This window comes from Camellia sinensis, chromosome 8 (assembly GCF_055761805.1).
Source record: "Camellia sinensis isolate YWXY chromosome 8, ASM5576180v1, whole genome shotgun sequence".
Lineage (NCBI taxonomy): Eukaryota > Viridiplantae > Streptophyta > Magnoliopsida > Ericales > Theaceae > Camellia > Camellia sinensis.
In genome coordinates, this window is record NC_138968.1 from 147307974 (window position 1) to 147328009 (window position 20036).

The 20036-nt window shown below is 41.1% G+C and overlaps 2 protein-coding genes across 9 annotated transcripts in view; both read left to right on the forward strand.

Annotated features, from left to right (window-relative positions):
- LOC114259518 (dihydroorotase, mitochondrial-like) overlaps positions 1–20036 on the forward strand; it is a 103227-nt gene that overhangs the window by 59414 nt on the left and 23777 nt on the right. The window lies entirely within an intron of this gene.
- On the forward strand, positions 6943–8081 carry LOC145798169 (wax ester synthase/diacylglycerol acyltransferase 4-like). Its single transcript, XM_082885654.1, has 3 exons — positions 6943–7263; positions 7709–7846; positions 7932–8081. Exons 1-3 carry the CDS (start codon positions 6943–6945, stop codon positions 8079–8081), a joined length of 609 nt encoding a protein of 202 aa, XP_082741780.1.

Below are 20036 nucleotides of genomic sequence, written 5' to 3' on the forward strand. Positions count from 1 at the left end.
CAGCATGTTTTTAGTGATGTTTTGCCATGACATAACTCTGTCCATAGTTGGTTTGGTCATCCTTTGCATGCTTCATATACTTGTAGAACAAATCTTGCTTACTAGCTTTATGTGCATGATGTTTTGACTCATCATCCTAGCATATTTTGACTTTGCTCCAGCATGATTTTATTCTCATTTTGGGTTGTCCTAGGATTGTTTTGGGCTGCCATGGTCATATCACTCATGTTTTGTATAGCTATAGTGTAAATGCTTTGACTAGCCTTGGGTTTTGAGGCCCCTACCATGCCATACATGTGATGTTTGCATGCTTTGTCATCATTTCAAATGTTATTTCAATCCACGAAATGTGGTCATACACTTGCATTTGACATGCTTTGAATGCCTTGAAGAGTTTGTGCTTTATGCCTCAAGAATGAACTTTTGTGCATGCCACTAAGCCTAAGCCTTTTGGCTCATCATATCAGTGCATTTTTGGTCTTGTTATACCATGATGTAACTCTGTTTCATGTTGTCCATGTCATGCCATGTTTGGTTTTAATAGGTATAGTGTATTACCCCTTTTGTAGCCTCGCATGCTTCATGCCTTTCGGACTTGTGTTCTAGCTTGTGTTGGCTAGCTTCAAGCTTATTTTTAGTCTTGTTTGGACCTGCCTTGGGACTGTTTTAGGTCCTCTTGGCCCTTCAGGGCTTGCTTTGTATGGCCATGGCTTAAGCCCCTTTGCTGGTTTTTAGCTTATGAGCTTCATGCATGCCATGCTTGTGTTTTGTGTGTGATTTGGCATCATTCCTAACATCATTTCAGAGCATGTAGTATTGTCATAATTCCATGCTTGTCACTCTTTAAGTGTGCTTGAGAGTTGTCCTCTTTATGCCTTAATTCTTGGGCCAATTGGCATGCATGCTTGTCTTGCATTTTGTGTCATCAATTCATCATTTTGGCCACTGATTTGGGCATGGCTGAGGTCTACCCACTTTGGTTTAAGTCCATCTTTTGCATGTTGTCGCATGCTTGTTACCTTGTATGTTGTTGCATGCTTGCATGTTTGCATGTTGTTACATGCTTATCCATTTTGCATGTTGTTGCATGCTTGTTATATCACATGTTGTTGCATGCATTGGTACGAAGTTGCATACTTGTTGCATGCCATGTTGTTACCCTTGTTGCATTGCATTGTGCATGCATGCATTACATTGTACTTAGAACCTTATGATCGCCTTGCTTTGAGCATGCCATCTAGTTCTTAGCATTGAGCATTGAGTATGCCATATAGTTGCATTGCATGTTTTCCATGCTTGTGTTGCATTGTTGTTTGGATTAAGTGTTAATCTGAGTATGAGAAACAAGGGACGTTTCATACTTCAAGTGATGAAACGTGTCTCAATTCTCGGTCGCCGACGCTCTTGATCACACATAATAGAGTTTTAGGCTTTACGTGTTTATTTGTGCATTCATTTCATACTAATTTGCACGAGTTGGATCTTTGGCCATCATGCATCGGGATGCGTGATTGATGGTCGTGGATCCGACTATGTCTCTCCCTTGATGTTTTGAGGTGATATGGAGTGACATAGTGCGTACATACCCTTGGGAGACCCTCTATTTTCTCTATTTTGTGCTCTGTTGCAGCTTGGTGTCCCAGCACATCAGTGGCCGGCAGTGCCTTACAAATGGCCGGCAGTCCCTCATTCTTAGCCGGCAGTGCCCACCCTTGGCCGGAAGGTGGTCGACAGCATCTCTCCATGGCCGGCAGGCCACTGATGTATTCCCCAAACTACTTTTGGTAAGGTTCAGCAAGAATTCCTTGAAGACACCCTACAGACAGAGCCTCTAAAGAGCATCCGGAGAGCTTACCGGGATGGGAACCGAGCATACATGTTCACCTTCTTCAACTTGCCGAGGCAACATTGTTTAATTGCCTACTTGTTAGTTAGCATTTGGTTTTGTAATTTAATTAGTTAATTTGTTAATTAATTAAGTTTTGTAATAATTATTTGTAGCTAGTTATTAATTCGATTATGTAATAATTAATTAGCTTGTTAGTTAGTTAATTAGTTGGCTTGTATTATTCATTCGGACCCTCCGTCGAGAGGGCGAATTTTGTAATAAGTGTGTGTGCGTGTGTGCATGTCTTCCAACCCCACGTCTTTCTCCCTTTTACTTACCTGCTTTTGATGGTTAGTTTAGAGTCATTTTCAATTAGCATACTTATGTTTGCATGTTTGCATCGTTCATCTATATTGCATGCATCGGGCTCGGCGCATCATACTAACTGCATTGTATTTCAATTCCAAGTTGAATACATGTATCAAATGTAACACCTCATATGCCATATTAGATTAGCCGAGCCTATTTCTAGTTGCATTTTGCATGTGTTGCATTAGCCATCTTAACATGAACTAGGATCATGCATTGATTACTAACTAGTTTCTGTTTTGGCTTGGAGTACTAGGTAAGCTTTTACGCTTTAGCATACTGCATGTGTGTTAATGTTGCCATGAAAGCATGCTTGCCATGAGGCTAGCTGCTTAGTTGATATAAACTGCCTGAATGCCTGTAGGTGAAGGTTGGATTACTTGAATTGGAACGATTCATTGAAATTCGTGTTTTAGCCTACTTACGAGTAGCAAACTTCAAACCACTTCCAAACAAACGGATATGCAATGCTTTGTTCCAAATTAGGCGATCTAGTCTATACTTGTTTGCTGTGCGCATCACATAGTAAGATTAGCTAATTAATCGGGATAAGAACACATGTGTTTTCAAAAATAAAATATCATGTTTAGTAGTGGCCGATCTTTGATTGGGCGAGTGGGGGTGTTCATAAATGACCTTCGCCAATCATACCCAAGTTCCCGAGCCGAGGCAACTTTGGTGATGACGGACACATGGCCTTAGGCAACGAGTCAGGGTTTCCTGAATTCCCTCAAAATGAAATATTTAGGTGCGCGACTCTGTATCTGGAAAAGCAGTCCATATTTGGCACTTCTTTCTTAAAAATCAGTTTTCCAAAACGATTTGCCGGATTTGAACTCTTTGGTGATTTATCAATCTTACATTGCACATTATAAAATCAGATTAAGAACCGTGACAATTTGAGTCCGAACTGTAGCATGAGGCCCTCGGGGCGCATCTATAGTTTCTGGCGACTTTGCTGGGGAGTTAGAGAACTTGACTCGAACTCATAATATCTTGTTTTGGCTGCACTTATGTGTCTCTTTGCATTGCATTTCCATTGGTGCGCCTAGGACACCGTGTTTGCCGTATGTTATTCCTGAACGATTTTTACCGGGACACCCTTTTTGACCATTCGACCTAATGCATATCGGAATCCATAGTGACTATTCCAAACTAGGACAGGTTGCTTACTCGATTATAGGTTGTTTGAAACCGCTGCGTGCGTAGTGAAACCCTAGCTCCTGACAAAATAGGACAGGGAAACCTTACCCCAACATAGGGTTATTTTGGCTCTCACTTATTTGTTATATGCTTTTAGAGTTGGCCTTTACAGGAAATGCACGTATCAGTTTGCAAGTCTGAGTATCAAACCTACGGGCATCTCTATTTTGAGAATCAGTTATATCTGCGGGTATCAAATTCACTTCTTTCTTAAAAATCAGTTTTCCAAAACGATTTGCCGGATTTGGACTCTTTGGTGATTTATCAATCTCACATTGCACATTGTGAGATCAGATTAAGAACCGTGAAAATTTGAGTCCGAACTTTAGCATGAGGCCCTCGGGGCGCGTCTACAATAACCGGAATAAGAACACATGTATTTTCAAAAACAAAATATCATGCTTAGTACAGGTCGATCTTGGATCGGGCGAGCGGAGGTGCTCATTGCATGACCTTCCCCTCTCATACCCAAGTTTCCGAGCTGAGGCAACTTTGGTGATGACGGACACGTGGCCTTAGACACGAGTCAGGGTTTCCTAAATTCCCTCCAAAATAAAATATTTAGGTGGCGACTCTGTAGCTGGCAAAACAGTCCATGTTTGGCACTTCTTTATTAAAATCAGTTTTCCAAAATGATTTGCCGGATTTGGACTCTTTGGTGATTTATCAATCTTACATTGCACTTTGGGAGATCAAATTAAGAACCGTGACATTGAGTCCGAACTATAGTAGCTCAGAACAAAACGATTTCGCGTCCTCAGGATGCGGAGCTCGGGAGTTCTCGGGGCGGTCTACAATAACACTTCTGCAGCTTTCAATCAAAAAATTAGTAGACTAATACTTGATTTTAAAAAATTAAAATTGTTAGTGACAAAATAAATTCTCACGGGCCTCTTTCGATAATTCAAACCGTTCATTTTGTCGGGCACTTCATATATTTCATCCACACAAAAAAATAGGTCTCTTCGATAATTGCAACTTGTTTAATTTATTATTTTTGTCATAAAAAAAAATATGGTTCATTTTTTAAAGACACAATTGCCGTCCATTTTTGTAACATGGTAAATTGAACAAGTTACAGTTATCGGATCGATCTCATTTTTTTTGTAAATGAAATACACGAAGTGTCCAATAGAATAAACGGTTCGAATCATTGAAATGGAGCCCGTGATGAGCCCACGGATCCAAAAACAACTCCATCTAGTCCAAATTTTGGACTTCTCCTATTAAAAAATAATACATGACTAATAAATAATTAAGTTCATCACATAAGACTAACCGGTTATTTTATCCTTATTTGTGTATGAAATTTTTAATTTTTACACTAACCTTGTTTGATGTTTGAAAAAAATATGTCAAACTTTATAGATTTGACATATATTGGATTACCATAAGATTTTAATTATGAGAACACTTAATTTCCCTTTAATTAGTATTTTACTAATTATATGAACGAAAAAAAATAATGTTCGCATATTTGTTTTATACTAAAATGTATATTTACATTGATTCTGATCTCTTCAACCTCACTAAAAGAGACATTAGTGCAATTTACTCCCTTTTGTTTTTTTAGTTGGATCATTCAATTAAAATTGAGGAACTAACTATGTGAAGAACAGGTAGAAGACAAGAATGGAGCAAGAAAATGGAAGAGGGTTGAAGTGAACCTTAAAGACTATGTCAAGGTCCCAGTGTTCCCTAAAGGTTCTCACCTGCCCTATACCAAGACCACTTCAATGACTATTTCTCCAAAATAGCAACGGACCAACTTCCTCAAAACAGACCCTTATGGGAAATTCACATTATCAAGTACCCTACAACAAATGCATCTGGCCACATCATTTTTAAGCTTCACCATGCACTTGGTGATGGCTATTCTCTAATGGGTGCTCTTCTTTCTTCCACACAAAGAGCTGACAATCCTTCTATTCCCTTAACTTTTCCTTCTCGCCAATCACAGTCCCAACAGAAGGAAAATGGTGAAAAAGTAGGCAATATTTTACGGCATGTGGAGAGGATTTTCTCTGGAGTTTTTGACACTTTGCTGGATTTTGGAGAGAGCATTGTGAAGAGCGGTTTGGATGATGATAGGGTCGACGCCGATCCATTCGGGGACTGAGGGTTTGGAGTTTCAACCAAAGGTCACAACTAAGATGACATTTTGTGAGTGTTTGGGAAGTGAGTTTTTTTTTTTTTTTTTTTTTTTTTTTTGTAGGTTTTTATAGTTGTAGGATATTATGGGAGAAATTTTTTTTTGTGTTTGGGAAGATAGTTAGGTTTTTTTGTTGTTGGATGTGATATTTGTGAGAAAAAAAGTGAAATAATTATGGGGTTTGATGTGATATTTTGTGTGGATTTATTTTTTTTAATTTTGTAACCAATTTGTCTTTTAGTGAAAAAAATAAAAAAAAATAAAAACCAAAAAATTGAGTTCCCAAACAGCGCCTTTCTCTTCATCAACTCAAACAAATTAAGGACAATCTTAATGTGGTAAGTAGTAAGTGGTGTAGTTTCGTCAAGATCTAATTGCTGCTAATACATTTAAAATAAGATTAGATTTTTTTACTGGAATTTCTAACCTACTAGAGCAACATCAGATGGTGGAGACCATAACAATTAATGAATACATGCGGAACCCAACTACTTGAATCAATGTATTCATAAAAATTTTAATGTCATTTTAGTTGTACGTATTTTGTGCAGTTAATAATAATGAAGGAGGGAGGAAAAAAATTGAATGAGAGGTACTTGATGAACTAGAAAAAATATCATACAAATTAATAAAATTTACAAAAAATTTTTACTCACAATTTGTTTTTGATTAAGATTTTACTCACAAATGAGACATGTAGTAATATGGAACTTTGAGATTTGAAAAGCGATTTACTAGAATTATATGATAAATACAATTGATATGAATAAGAAAATTTTAAAAAAGTTATTAATTTGTATACTATTTTTCCTTAACTTTTTCATAAGCTAATTATGAGGCACAATTAGTCATGTTTGTATGGATGAATATTTGTATGCATGATTTTATGAGTAGTTATAATCAACTATGTAGTCAACCTTGGCCTCTGATTGACTTGGCATATTTTGGTTGGGTTGATGCATTTTCCTCAAGTCTACTACTTACAAAATGGAGTCCCAACATGATAAATAACACATAGTTATGTTGTCGCATTCTTTCAAGTACCATGAGTAGAGGGTGTTGTTGGAATACATATTAGACAAAGTAATTAAAAAAATACAAAATATACAAAAAAAAAAATTATTTTGTTAATAAAAATGCCTTTTAGTGTTAGATTAAAACTCAAAATGCCTTTTAATTAGCTCCATCAACATATTTCTTTTTGTTTGAACATTTTCAATTCCAAGATCAATTTTAATGAAAATTTATACCTTCTTCTACAATTGCAGTCTAAAACCTTCTAAATTCATATTGAAAATCTTTTTTGTTTTGTTTTTTGGGAATCTTTCGATTGTAACAGACAATAAATGATGTAATTGTGGATATTATTTACTTGGGAACTCGAATGTAAATGAAAGTAGCTGAAGAAAACAATAATGATGAGTTGGGGAATAATAATACAGAGACTACTGGACTAGTGCTACTCAATACCAGAGTTATAGGCGGTTACAAGTCAGTGAGTCAAATGCTCAAAAAAAATGTTGAGATGCCATGGGGTAACCATTTTGCATTCTTACATGTCCCAGTGCCACAATTAACAGATGATGAATCCTCAAACCCGCTCGATTATATTCTTAAAACACAAAAGATGATCAAGGGAAAACGAAACTCATCCGCTGTTTATTTCATTGGTTTGCTGTTAGACACTATGAGAAAATTTAGAGGCTTCGAGGTACATTACAACATCAATCTATAATTGTTATGGCATTTTGATTTTAATTCTCATTGTTTTTAAACTTAGAATAAAAAAAGATATGTTGACATGAATCTTTCACAACTGTTAGGATTAAACTTAATCAGGCTTACTCATTGAACTCATTTGAAATTTACCATTGATTAATTTGCTATCATATTAGTTAAATTTTGCACAAATATAAAATATTCCTCTTCAATCCAGTCACTTTGTCTGTTCGCTTTTCTGCCCATTTAAAGTTAATTTAAAGTGAATTAATAGAGTGTAGCCTTACAGGCAACGATGGATCTAGAGGGGCGACCACACCTCAAAAAAATTGAAAAATATATATATTATACTAGAAAATTTAAAATTATAAGAGTTTGCACCGCTAAACATCTTTCGCACCGCATAGTGATAATCGTGCATCCGACCCTACTTGCAGGCAACATCTAGGTGCATCAAAGGCACATTGGAGAAGTCGAGCATCACAATCACGAATATGATTGGACCCATTGAAAAAATTTCTATGGCTAATCATCCTGTCAGCGGCTTCTACTACATAGTCGGTGGTTGTCCACAGGTATTTTTAATTCTATACTTTCTTTTTTCATTAAGTATTTTTTTGGAACAATACTGTGAGATTTTGCATCTGAATAGAATTGCAGAGCCTAGTGGTGACAATGGTGAGCTACATGGGAAAGCTAAATGTTGTCTTTGCAATAGAAAAAGGCCTTATAGATACAGAAAAGTACAAGTCATGCATTGAAAATGCCTTTCAAATGACATTGAAAGCCACTGGCCATGCTGTTTCATAGGCAAATTCTTAGGACCAATTCTCTGAAAAAATACCATATCTCATTTGCACTTTTGTTCTTGATTATAGTATGATTCAACAACACATATATATGTTGAACTATATGTGTGTGTGGGGATATATTTTCTGAATACCAACACGTGGCTAAGGTGACGCCGACGTGTCAGCCGAGGTGCCACGTGTCCTGGTCGTGATGCCGAGGTTATCTCGGCGAGGCCGAGGTTACCTCCGAAGATATCGGAATCCGAGATAAGCAGATAAGGCACAAGAGTCCTAGAAAAGGGGAAGACTACAGTTGGGAAAGGATAAGACTCTTAGGGAGTTTATCCCAATCCTACTGAGAGTCCAAGATAGATAGTAAACCTAAGTCCATTAGAGCTAGGCTCCTGTTGGGACAAGGATTGAGTTAGCTATAAAAAAGAGGCACCCCCGTGGGTCTAAGGTACGCAATTTATAGTCTGAACAGTGAGATTTGCACTATTGATTATCTTTGAGAGATATACTGACTTGATCGTCGGAGTACCCCCGGGTGGACGAACCACCGTCGGAATCTTCTCTTTCTATAGGTTAGCCAGGTGTCATCTATTCTGCCAGTGTTCTCCAGCTGAATACTGAGTTGGGCAGTGTGAACGAAAAATCGCTCACACAATTTGGCGCCGTCTGTGGGAAAGAAAGTAGAATAGATGGCCAGTAACGGACAGAAGAAAAGATTGGAGATGACACTCCTACTGGGAGTGGGTGACCTATTGACCTTGATATCACAGGAGACGAATGCAACGCATAAACTCGTGACCAAAATCACAGAGTGAAAGATGTCGGCCAGACTGGCGACGCACCAAAGAAACCAGATCGAAGTGGATACTACAACGAGGACGACCTCCAGGTTTGGAAAGATAGGTGCCTACGAAGGGACAAAGAGGTAAAAGAGATGGCAAACAAATTGGCAGACCTACAGTCGGTCGTCAATTTCATGATGCAAAATAACGTAATGCAGCCACCGTTCCCACTGCAGGACACGCCTGTTCCAGCGGCCAATACCCAAAAGGGAGGGCAGAAAACAATCCCCGCAGCCCCTCAGCACAACAGGAGCAACAGATACTCTCACCAACCTTCTAGGGAAGTCGGACGAAGAGAGTCAAGAAGAGAAGAATCACGGAGGACGCATCACACAAAGGAGGCAGACCCCAAAGGACATCGGAATATTCAGGGGTAGGCATTATGCTTCAACACAACTCATGGAGAAGGGTCGAAAAGGACTTACCACGAAGCTGAAAGTAGCGCACCAAAAAGATTGAAAGCAGGAGATAGCCGAGCTCCTAAGCGGACGAAGGAGGACTTAAGAGATTACCTCAAGAGGAAGTAACAGAATGCCAACGCTGAGGTAACCTCCCCAGATAAGCCAAGGATACCATTCTTGGTGGAATTAGACAGGTTTAAGGCGCCGAAGAGATTAAGTATGCTGAGGTTTCAAATATACGATGGTAAGTCAGACCCCAACTTCTACGTTGGACTATATTTGAACTCAATGGCATTGTATAGTGGGAACGAGCCGTTGCTCTGCAAAGTGTTCCTCTCATCCTTCGGGGAGATTGTATCAGATTGGTTCCACAAACTACCGAAGAGAAGCGTGAAGACTTGGGAAGGCCTGGCCGAGATGTTTGTGGCCAGGTTCGTGACAAACAAGCTGCAGCCATTAAGGGTGGACGTATTGATGGCTCTGAAGATCAGCAAGGATGAAGGCCTTAGGGCCTATGCAAAAAGATACTATGAGGTGTTCAATCGAATACCCGAATGTAATCAAGAGGTGGCGGTCGTATCCTTCAAGAACGGCCTGAAAGACAACTGTCCACTACGAAAGTCTTTGGCAAAAACATTGCCAAAAAGTATGGAAGAGCTCATGGCGAGAATCGAGAAGTATGCCAGAGCCGAAGAAGACACGTCGAGAACTAGGGAGATAAAACAAGAGAAAGGAAACGGCTCGCCGAAGTGAGGCCGAGGTAACAATGGATCGAGCAAACAAGAAACAAAGCTAAGGGCCACGCAGGCAGTAACAACTGTGTTCCGAATCCCGATTCCCCAAGTCCTGGACCGGATTCGGAACCAACCCTATTTCAGAACACCAACGAAGGCACAAGAGAGTTTATAGGAAGGAACGTTGGCAGACATTGTGCTTACCACAATGAAGATGGGCACACGACTCAGGGTTGTAGAGCCCTGAAAACACACTTGGAAGAACTGGTGAAGCAAGGCCACCTGGGAGACCTCATCGATGAGGCCAGGACAAGGGAAGAACAGGCAAGATTGCCTCAGGCGCACGCAGTTCCGCCTCCCCCAGCACCACAACCTTAGGCAGTAAGACCTCGGATAGTCAATGTAATTCACTCAAAGGTCAACGAGAACGAAATTAGGGGGGAGACCCAGAAAGTGAAGCACCTGCAACATGTTTACCAAGTCGGGGAGAAAAGATATAGGGCAGAGGAGCGCCAAGGACCAGTAGTGTCCTTTTCAGAAGCCGACCTTGAGATGGTACAACATCCGCATAATGATGCCTTGGTAGTATCCCTCCAGGTTGGGGAGTGCCAAGTAAAACATATCCTGATTGACCAAGGCAGCTCTTGCGACATCATGTACGTTCGATGTTACAAGGAGCTCGGCCTTCACCCAGACGATATAGAGCAATCCAATAGCCCAATGGTCGGGTTCAATGGAACGCCGACATGGTCACTGGGAATAACCAGCTTGGAGGTGCAGGCGGGCACCAGGAAGGTAACAACAGAGTTCACTATAATCGACACACCCTCCCCTTACAACATCATCTTGGGAAGGCCATGGTTGCATGCAATGGGGGCAGTTCTCTCAACATTGCATCAACTATTGCGATTCCTAACAGAGCATGAGATAGAGGAAGTTAGAGGCGATCAGCTGCAGGCGAAGAATTGCTCCATGGCAGCAATGAAATCTACCTGTAGCATACGAGAGCCAGAAAAGGCAGAAATTGAAGATGAGGACGTGGAAGTCCTAGAAGACGTCGGCAAGGAGCCAGCCGAGAAGAGCGAAGAGGCACTAAAGAAAATCCTCGTCCATGATGGGGATGAAGTACGCTTCTTTCTTCTTGGCTCGGGCTTGGTCGAAGAAGAGAAAAAAGAGTTGGAAGCTTTTTTTAGAGCAAATTTCGAGGTGTTTGCTTGGACACCTTACGAAATGCCTGGCATGGACCCCAAGGTCACTTGCCACAAACTGAATATTGACAAGTTGGCCAAACCTGTAATTCAACGAGCTAGCAGACCGACATTGATGCACGTCGAAGTAGTGGAGGAAGAAATAGATAGACTTCTGGAGGCCAGGGCCATTAGAGAAGTTCACTACCCGACATGGCTATCCAATACAGTGGTGGTAAAGAAAAAGAACGGTAAATGGAGGGTCTGCGTAGACTTTACCAGCCTCAACAAAGCCTGTCCCAAAGACAGCTTTCCTCTACCCAAGATTGACCAGCTAGTAGATGCCACTTCAGGGCATGGAAGAATGAGCTTCCTAGATGCCTACAGGGGGTACCACCAGATAGCCATGTACCCCCCAGACGAAGAGAAGACCACGTTCATCACCCCAAAAGGCCTGTACTGTTACAGAGTAATGCCTTTCGAGTTGAAAAACGCAAAAGCAACTTACCAAAGGTTGGTAACCAAAATGTTCAAACACCTTATTAGCCGAACAGTAGAAGTCTACATCGACGACATGGTCGTTAAGACCAAGGAATCTGAGGGTCATCTCGCCGATCTAAAAGTAGTCTTTGAAATCCTTAAAACATATCGGCTTCGACTTAATGCATCTAAGTGTGCATTTGGAGTTGGATCTGGTAAGTTTTAGGATACCTGGTGACCAGAAGGGGCATCGAGGCCAGCCCAGATCAGATTAAGGCCATCCTAGAGTTGAAGAGCCCGACGTCGGCAAAACAGGTGCAGATGCTAACTGGAAGGGCCGCAGCCCTGAACAGGTTCATAAGCAGAAGCTCAGACAAGTGCAAACCTTTCTTCAACTTGGTAAAGAAAGCCACGGACTTTCTTTGGACAAAAGAGTGCGAAGAAGCATTAGCCGATTTGAAGAAATACCTGACCACAACTCCAGTTCTTTCGAATCCAGAACCTGGGGAGGAGCTATTCCTGTACTTGGCGGTTTCAGAACATGCAATAAGTGCAGTACTAATCCGAAAAGAAAAAGGGGAACAAAGGGCTGTTTACTATGTAAGCAAAACCCTGGCCGATGCAGAAATGAAGTATCTACCCTTAGAAAAATTGGCACTGGCTTTGGTAATGGCTTCAAAGAAGTTGAACCATTACTTCCAGGCCCATAAAATTGTGGTGCTAACAGAACACCCCTTGAAGTCCTTACTGCAACAAGGAGACCTGACAGGAAGAATAGCCAAGTGGGCAGTCACCCGAGGCCAGTATGACCTGGAGTACACGCCAAGGACAGCAATCAAAGGCCAAGTTCTGGCCGACGTCGTGGCCGAGTTTACGCCAAAATCCATCGAACATCGGACTCTATTAAGCTAAGATAAACGATGTTCGAACAAGCAAGGAGAAGCTCAGCCAAAGGCGAAAGAACAAAGAAAAGAGAAAAAACTCAAACCCTGCAGCATTTACATCGGCGACTCTTTTCGACTGTTCATTGATGGAAGTTCAAACCGACAGGGAGCGGGGGCAGGAGTAGTGCTGATATCTCCAGATGGACAAATAGTGGAACAGTCCATTCGTTTGGGGTTCAAGGCCTCAAATAACGAAGTAGAATATGAAGCATTGATTGCAGGACTAAAGCTGGCAGTAGCAGCAGAGGCAGACGAGGTAATAGTCTTATGCGACTCCCAGCTCATTGTCAACCAGACAACGGGTGAGTTTGCTGCCCGAGATGAACGGATGTCGGCCTACACAAAGGAGGCCATCAGGCTGGCAGCCTTGTTTCAGAACTGCTGACTACTTCAGGTTAGCCGAGATGATAACAGCCACGCCGATACGTTGGCCTACCTAGCTAGTGCAGTACAACCTAGAAAGGCAAGGACAATAATGATCGATTATTTGTCGGGCCTGAGCGTCGAGCCATTATCCACAGAGCATGAAGCAGTATGCGTGGACATGGGACCAAGCTGGATGGACGCAATTATTTTATTCCTGAAAGAAGGGAAGCTATCAGACGATCACAAAGAGGCACACAAGATCAGATTTAAGTCGGCAAGATTCAGTCTAATAGTAGAGGGGCATCTCTACAGAAGGTCATTCACTGGACCCCTTTTAAGGTGCATACATCCTTTACAAGTTGAATATTTTTTATATGAAATTCATGAAGGAATTTGTGGAAGCCACGCTGGGGGCATATCACTTGCCCATAGGGCCATTACCTAGGGGTATTGGTGGCCTTACATGCAGAAGGATACAGAAGCCTATGTAAAGAAGTGTGAACAATGCCAAAGGTTTACACCTCTGATACACCAGCCAGTAGCAGACCTGAACCCTGTATCCAGTCCTTGGCCATTTGCCCAATGGGGCATGGATCTCGTCGGACAACTGCCCCAAGCAACTGGACAAAGGAAGTACTTGCTGGTAGCAACAGATTACTTCACTAAATGGATAGAAGCTGAACCTCTTGCCAAGATCCGAGATGTGGACATGAAGAACTTCATTTGGAAGAACATTATCATCAGGTTTGGAATTCCAAGAGCAATTGTTGCGGACAATGGAACTCAATTTGACAGTAAGCTAATCAAGAACTTCTGTGCAAAGTTCAAGATCAAGAACTACTTTTCAACCCCAAGCTTTCCACAAAGGAATGGACAAGCAGAAGCATCCAACAAAGTAATTCTGGATGGGATAAGGAAGAGGCTGCAGGCAGCAAAAGGAAAGTGGGTAGGCGAATTGCCCAATGTACTCTAGGCATATCGAACTACGCTGAGAAGATCAATAGGAGAATCCTCCTTCGCCATGGCTTATGGCACAGAAACAGTCATTCCGCTGGAGATCGGCATTCCAGGAATCAGAACTTAGGGAGTAGAGAACGGAACTAATGATGTATCTTAGCCCGAGATCTGGATCTTCTAGAAGAACGAAGGGAGAAAGCTGCGATTCATCGCAGCGTACCAGTAGCGGCTTGCCAGAGCTTATAACAAGAGGGTTAACCCAAGGGAGTTCCACGTTGGCGACCTGGTCTTAAGAAAAGTCGTTGGCAACAAGAAGGATCCCAGAGAGGGCAAGCTTGGCCCAAATTGGGAAGGACCCTATAGAATCATCTCGATGCTGGGTAATGGGGCATATCGGCTTGAAGATAATGAGGGCAAAGAGTTGCCAAGACCTTAGAACACTTGCAATTTGAAATTTTTCTATCATTAGAATTCCTTTATTCTTTTGTCATTTGCCGAAGTAAATAAATAAAGATCCAGCTTGGTTTTCTTTTCAAAATACTTGACATTGTCTCTAGAATACATGTATAATAAGAACCCAAGTAGAACTTAGGTTTGCATGAGGGGGCAGAGAGAGCCGAAATCATTGTTTAACACTTGTTGAAATTTGTGGACAATTTACAAGTTAAAGTTAAACCGAAATCATTGTTTAACACTTGTTGAAATTTGTGGATAATTTACAAGTTAAAGTTAAACTGAAATCATTGTTTAACACTTGTTGAAATTTGTGAACAATTTACAAGTGAAAGTTAAACCGAAATCATTGTTTAACACTTGTTATTATTTGTGGACAATTTACAAGTTGAAGTTAAACCGAGATCATTGTTTAACACTTGTTGAAATTTGTGGACAATTTACAAGTTAAAGTTAAACCGAGATCATTGTTTAACACTTGTTGAAATTTGTGGACAATTTACAAGTTGAAGTTAAACCAAGATTATCGTTTAACACTTGTTAAAATTTGTGGATAATTTACAAGTTAAAGTTAAACCGAGATCATTGTTTAACACTTGTTGAAATTTGTGGACAATTTACAAGTTAAAGTTAAACCGAAATCATTGTTTAACACTTGTTGAAATTTGTGGACAATTTACAAGTTGAAGTTAAACCGAGATCATTGTGTAACACTTGTTGAAATTTGTGGACAATTTACAAGATGGAAGACTAAGGTTAAACACTTGTTGAAATTTTATATCTACAAAATGAAACCAACATTACGCCAAGAAAGGTAGTTAGGTACTTGCTGAGATAAATCATCAGTTTGTACAACCGAGGTGTGTCACCCCGAGAAGGTTGCACAAGGATTGAAGTGTATATTGAAGATATGTAAGATATTCTAAGTATGAAAGCATACAAGGCAAACATGCAAACATTCAAAAGCAAAAGAGTTGTATTGAACGAACGTCGACGATGTAAAGAGTTTTACACTACTTCAGAAAGAAAACAAAAACAAAACATAAAACTAAGGCTCATTAGCAGTAGTAGTTGGTTGAGTTTGAAGTTCAGACGATTGTTGAGAGGACGCCTCGGCAGCCTTTTCCTCCGTGAGCTCAGCATCAATTTGAGCAAGGGTTTCGTCAAGGCTCTTGTCGGCAAAGGTGACATCGACTGATGTCTTCTCAGGAGCAGCATTTTTAAGAACCTCATCACCCTCTTCATCTTGAGTTAAGTCTAGGACTTGCTCACTCTGAAAAGGGGACTTGGTCCCAGTAGTCTCTTTTTGACTTCCTCACTAAAACTTCCTCCTCGGCATTATCCTCAGAATCAGATTCATCATCAGATTGAGCTAGAGTTGGAGTTGGAGGGAATGGAAGAGGAATGGCGTCGGCGCTTCTCAAAGGCAAGTCCTCAGGGACATTATGCTTTTTTAGAAAGGACATCCAACCAAGGGTGAAACCCTTGTTGCATGCCTCCTTCACTTGCTTTTCGTAGGCCTCCGTGACATTGGCCATGCCCTGGGCATACGCCTTCTCGTCGGCATCCTTGATTTCAGCCTCTTTGGTAGCCAAGGCCTCCTGCAGCTCTTTTTGGGCATGGGCCATCTTCTCTTCGGCCTCTCTTTTTTGGGATTCGACAACTTTCCTAATGGCCTCAGCAGAATCAAACTTCTCTTCGGCATCGGTCTGAGCCTTGATGGCAGCTTCGGCCTGGTCCTCCAACTTCTTCATTTCGATTGAATGCTTTTTTTGGCTTTTTGAAGAGAAGAGAACTCCCTCTTCATCTCGGCCAACTTCTCTCGATTTTCAAAAGATTGAACAGAGAAAGAATGGGCATGCTGGATGGCCTGAAAAAACACAAGACAAAAGTTATTGAAAAATCTTCTAAAGTACAGGAAAGGGAAAAATTGCCAGGTAAGGACACTCACTTGAACAGAACGTTGAAGCATCAGAGCGTAATTTTCATACTCGCTCAACCCGGCGTTTCAGTCAAGATCGCCGGGGAGAAGCAGAGCAGTACTGAGGGCTATGCCGACGTTAATGTCCTCAACGCTATCGTTGGCCATGACTGGCTTATCTTCCAAGGTAATTTCGGGGGCCGAGGGGGTAGAAGACTTTTTAGACCCCGAGGTCGTTGCAGAAGATGACCTCGGCCTTTTGGATTTGGTAGAATCGGATGGAAGTGTTCCGGCGGACCTCTTCGCAGGGACAAAGGCAGTTTTCTCACTTGGAGCCGGTTTGGAAATAGGCAAGGTATCCTCAGAATCGATCTGAGGCACCTTTGCCTTTGGTTGAGCCTTTTTGATTCGTTTTGGCTTTGGAGAAGGCAGGGTTTGTGTTGGCTGAGCGTCAACATCAGTTGGAATGTTAGCTAGGAGATCTTTGGCAACTGGTTTTGGGCGACCCATCTCGGCAGAAGAAACTGTTCGGCGTTGACGGCGGCGTTAGGATATTAGAATCAAGTATGGAGCCGAGGTTGACGATATCTCAGCTGGATCAGAGGTTGACCCTTGGTCTGTCCGAGATGTGGACGCGGTTTGAGGAGTTGTGGCAGATGGTGGAGAAAAGGCTTTTCTTCTTCCTCCTAGGGACGTCGGGCAAAGCTGACTTGTATATTGGAATAAAATTGAGAAGCAGAGGAGCCTTCTGTTTATGGACTGGCAAGTCCAAAAGTTTCTTCAAATCCTTGCTAGGAATGAAAGATTGGCGAAAGTCTTTTGGTGGCTTAGGAACAGCAGCAAGAAAAACAGACATTAAGAAATAGATAAAGTATAAAAGACTTTAAACAACAAGTAGGTATGAATGTAGGGCTCTTACCATTGCCCTCTACAAAGACTGATCTAAAGAGAGGGAAGAGATGGAGGTCTTCATCTGGGGCGAACTCCCAGTTCCCCGAAGTAATGAAATAATCGTCCCCAGCTCCCTTGTTAGAGTCAGGGAGGTCGGCAATGATTTTGTATTCAGTGGACCTGGGCTTGAGGTAGTAAACGTAGCCAGTGTCTTTTTTAAGGCCACACATAGTATAGCAATATTGGATGTCGGCTAATGTGATCCTAGCATTTTCTTGTTTGGCTAAGGCTATGATACCATTGATGGTTCGATAGGAATTGATGGAAAGTTGCATTGGGTTCAACTTGTAATAATGAAGTATTTCACGGAAAAGGATGTTGAGTGGGAGCCGAAGTCCACACTCAATGAAGGCTACCACAGGGAAAGCTAAAGAATTTTAGTTTAGATGGGGTGTCTACCCTATGTTTCCACATACCCATGATATCAGCTTAATCGAAAGGGTTGGATTTCAGACGATGTTTTGAAAGGGTTAATGGGACCTCAGCAAAACACTTAGGTAAATACAGGTTTCAGTTTTTTCCTAAATTATGGGTTCTATAGACAAATCCCAAACCTAAGTCTATGGAAATGAAGATTGAAGGCACGAATCTGGAAAAGACACAAAAAACAGAAACAAGAACGAGTTTCAGAATCAAGAATAGAGATGGTCCATCAAGAGCATAAAGAATACAAGAAGTATAGGGCCAAGAACAGTGGCAAAAGCATAGGAAAATGGTGAAACAGTGCGTGTGTTCAAGATATGGGCAAGGGCAAAATCGTGGAAAAAACACATTCAGATGTATGATTCACAAGTTAAAAGTTTGAACAAATGCAGTAATGGCAGCAAGTAATAGAAAGCATCAAAGAATTGAAAACGAAAGGAACAGTAAACTCACCGAAGAAAAGAAGCCGGTGTAAGGATCGCCGAAGTCAGACAATGGTTACAGAAGTAACAGAACGGCAGAAGCTTCACTAGAAGGAGGAATGAAGGCAATTGCAGAGCTTGAGGTCTAGAACAATGGCGTATTCAAGAGCTAGAGAGAGAAAAAGCAAATGAATCGAATGAAAAGTGAAGAAATGAAAGAAGAGGGAAACGTTTTTGTTAAAACTTGAAAAGACGACGAAATCAAATTAAATGCACCTAGAGCAGCGAATGTGTCAGACGGCGCATGCAGACAAGACGGTTTATTGGCGCGTCACAAGCACGATCCAATAAGGATAAAACGCGTGAATGAAACGGCTGAAAAGTGATGTTTTGACAGCTCATACGCATAAAGGAGTTCATTGGAACTCTTGTTCTTTAAGAAGACGTGTCGGCCTTAAACAATGATCTCGGCTAAAATAATTTAAGCCGGCGTACTGGAATGAGGTACCGATATAGGTTCCATCACCTCAGAATGCCGAAGTAATAGAACCTAGGGGGCATTTTCTAAATACCAACACGTGGCTAAGGTGACACCAACGTGTCAGCCGAGGTGCCACGTGTCCTGGTCGTGATGCCGAGGTTATCTTGGCAAGGCCGAGGTTACCTCCGAAGATATCAGAATCTGAGATAAGCAGGTAAGGCACAAGAGTCCTAGAAAAGGGGAAGACTGCAGTTGTGAAAGGATAAGACTCTGAGGAAGTTTATCCCAATCCTACTAGAAGTCCAAGATAAATAGTAATCCTAAGTCCATTAGAGCTAGGCTACTGTTGGGACAAGGATTGAGTTAGCTATAAAAGAGAGGCACCCCCATGGGTTTAAGGTACGCAATTTATATTCTGAATAGTGAGATTTGCACTATTGATTATCTTTGAGAGATATACTGACTTGATCGTCGGAGTGTCCCTGGGTGGACGAACCACCGCCGGAATCTTCTCTTTCTACAGGTTAGCCAGGTGTCATCTATTTTGCCATTGTTCTCCAGCTGAATACTGAGTTGGGCAGTGTGAACGGAAAATCACTCACACAGTGTGTATGTAATTTCTGTCAATTTATTTTTGAACAGTGAGATATGTTTGTACGTGTGTGTAGACAGAATATGAATATGATGAAATAATGGATGGTAATGTGATGATCATTTTCGTATCATCAATATCTACTCTCATTACAGTCTTTCTAATCCTCTCTCTCTCTCTCCCTCTCTTGCTATATACATATATGTATATTTTTGTTTCTTTTTGTTTACAAAGTTTCTACTTTTTTTTGTAATAAATTTTTTATTTGGTTCAATTACAAAGTTTCATTATATTAATTTTTATGAGGGAAATTAGAAAGGGAAAATTAGTAATACCTTTCATAAAAGACATTCATATTAGATATAATCCATGTAAAAAGGTCTTTAAAATTGATGTCTGTCAATTTTAAAATTTTGCAAAGTGAGGTGCCTGTTCTATCATTTTATAAAAAAAATTCTCTAACTCCTCCATCCTAGCCATTGGAACTGTTGGGGAATTTTCAAAATAGTTTTTAAAATGTATAGTTTAATTTTTGGGTGTTTTCAAAACCTTCCTTGTTTTTCTTTGGAAAGCTTGAAATAAGCTTAGGAACTTTGTCCCACATTAGAAAGAGAGGAAAATATGGAGCACTTAATAAAGTGTTACATAGAATATTCCTTTGAATATGGAATTGTGAGGTGAAAGCTAGTGTGCATGCACCCACACCGCAAGGGTGCTTCGCATCATCTGCACGCGCGCGCTCGTGGCATGGGTTGTGTGGCATTTGATAGCGCACTTTGCACTTAGCACAGGCGCAAGGCACCATGAG

Bases quoted from the DNA above. Each gene is read 5' to 3' on its own strand.
- LOC145798169 (XM_082885654.1), top strand. From the start codon at position 6,943: ATGAAAGTAGCTGAAGAAAACAATAATGATGAGTTGGGGAATAATAAT. The intron at 7,264-7,708 runs GTACATTACAAC...CCCTACTTGCAG, and splicing joins GAAAATTTAGAGGCTTCGAG to GCAACATCTAGGTGCATCAA. The intron at 7,847-7,931 runs GTATTTTTAATT...ATAGAATTGCAG, and splicing joins TAGTCGGTGGTTGTCCACAG to AGCCTAGTGGTGACAATGGT.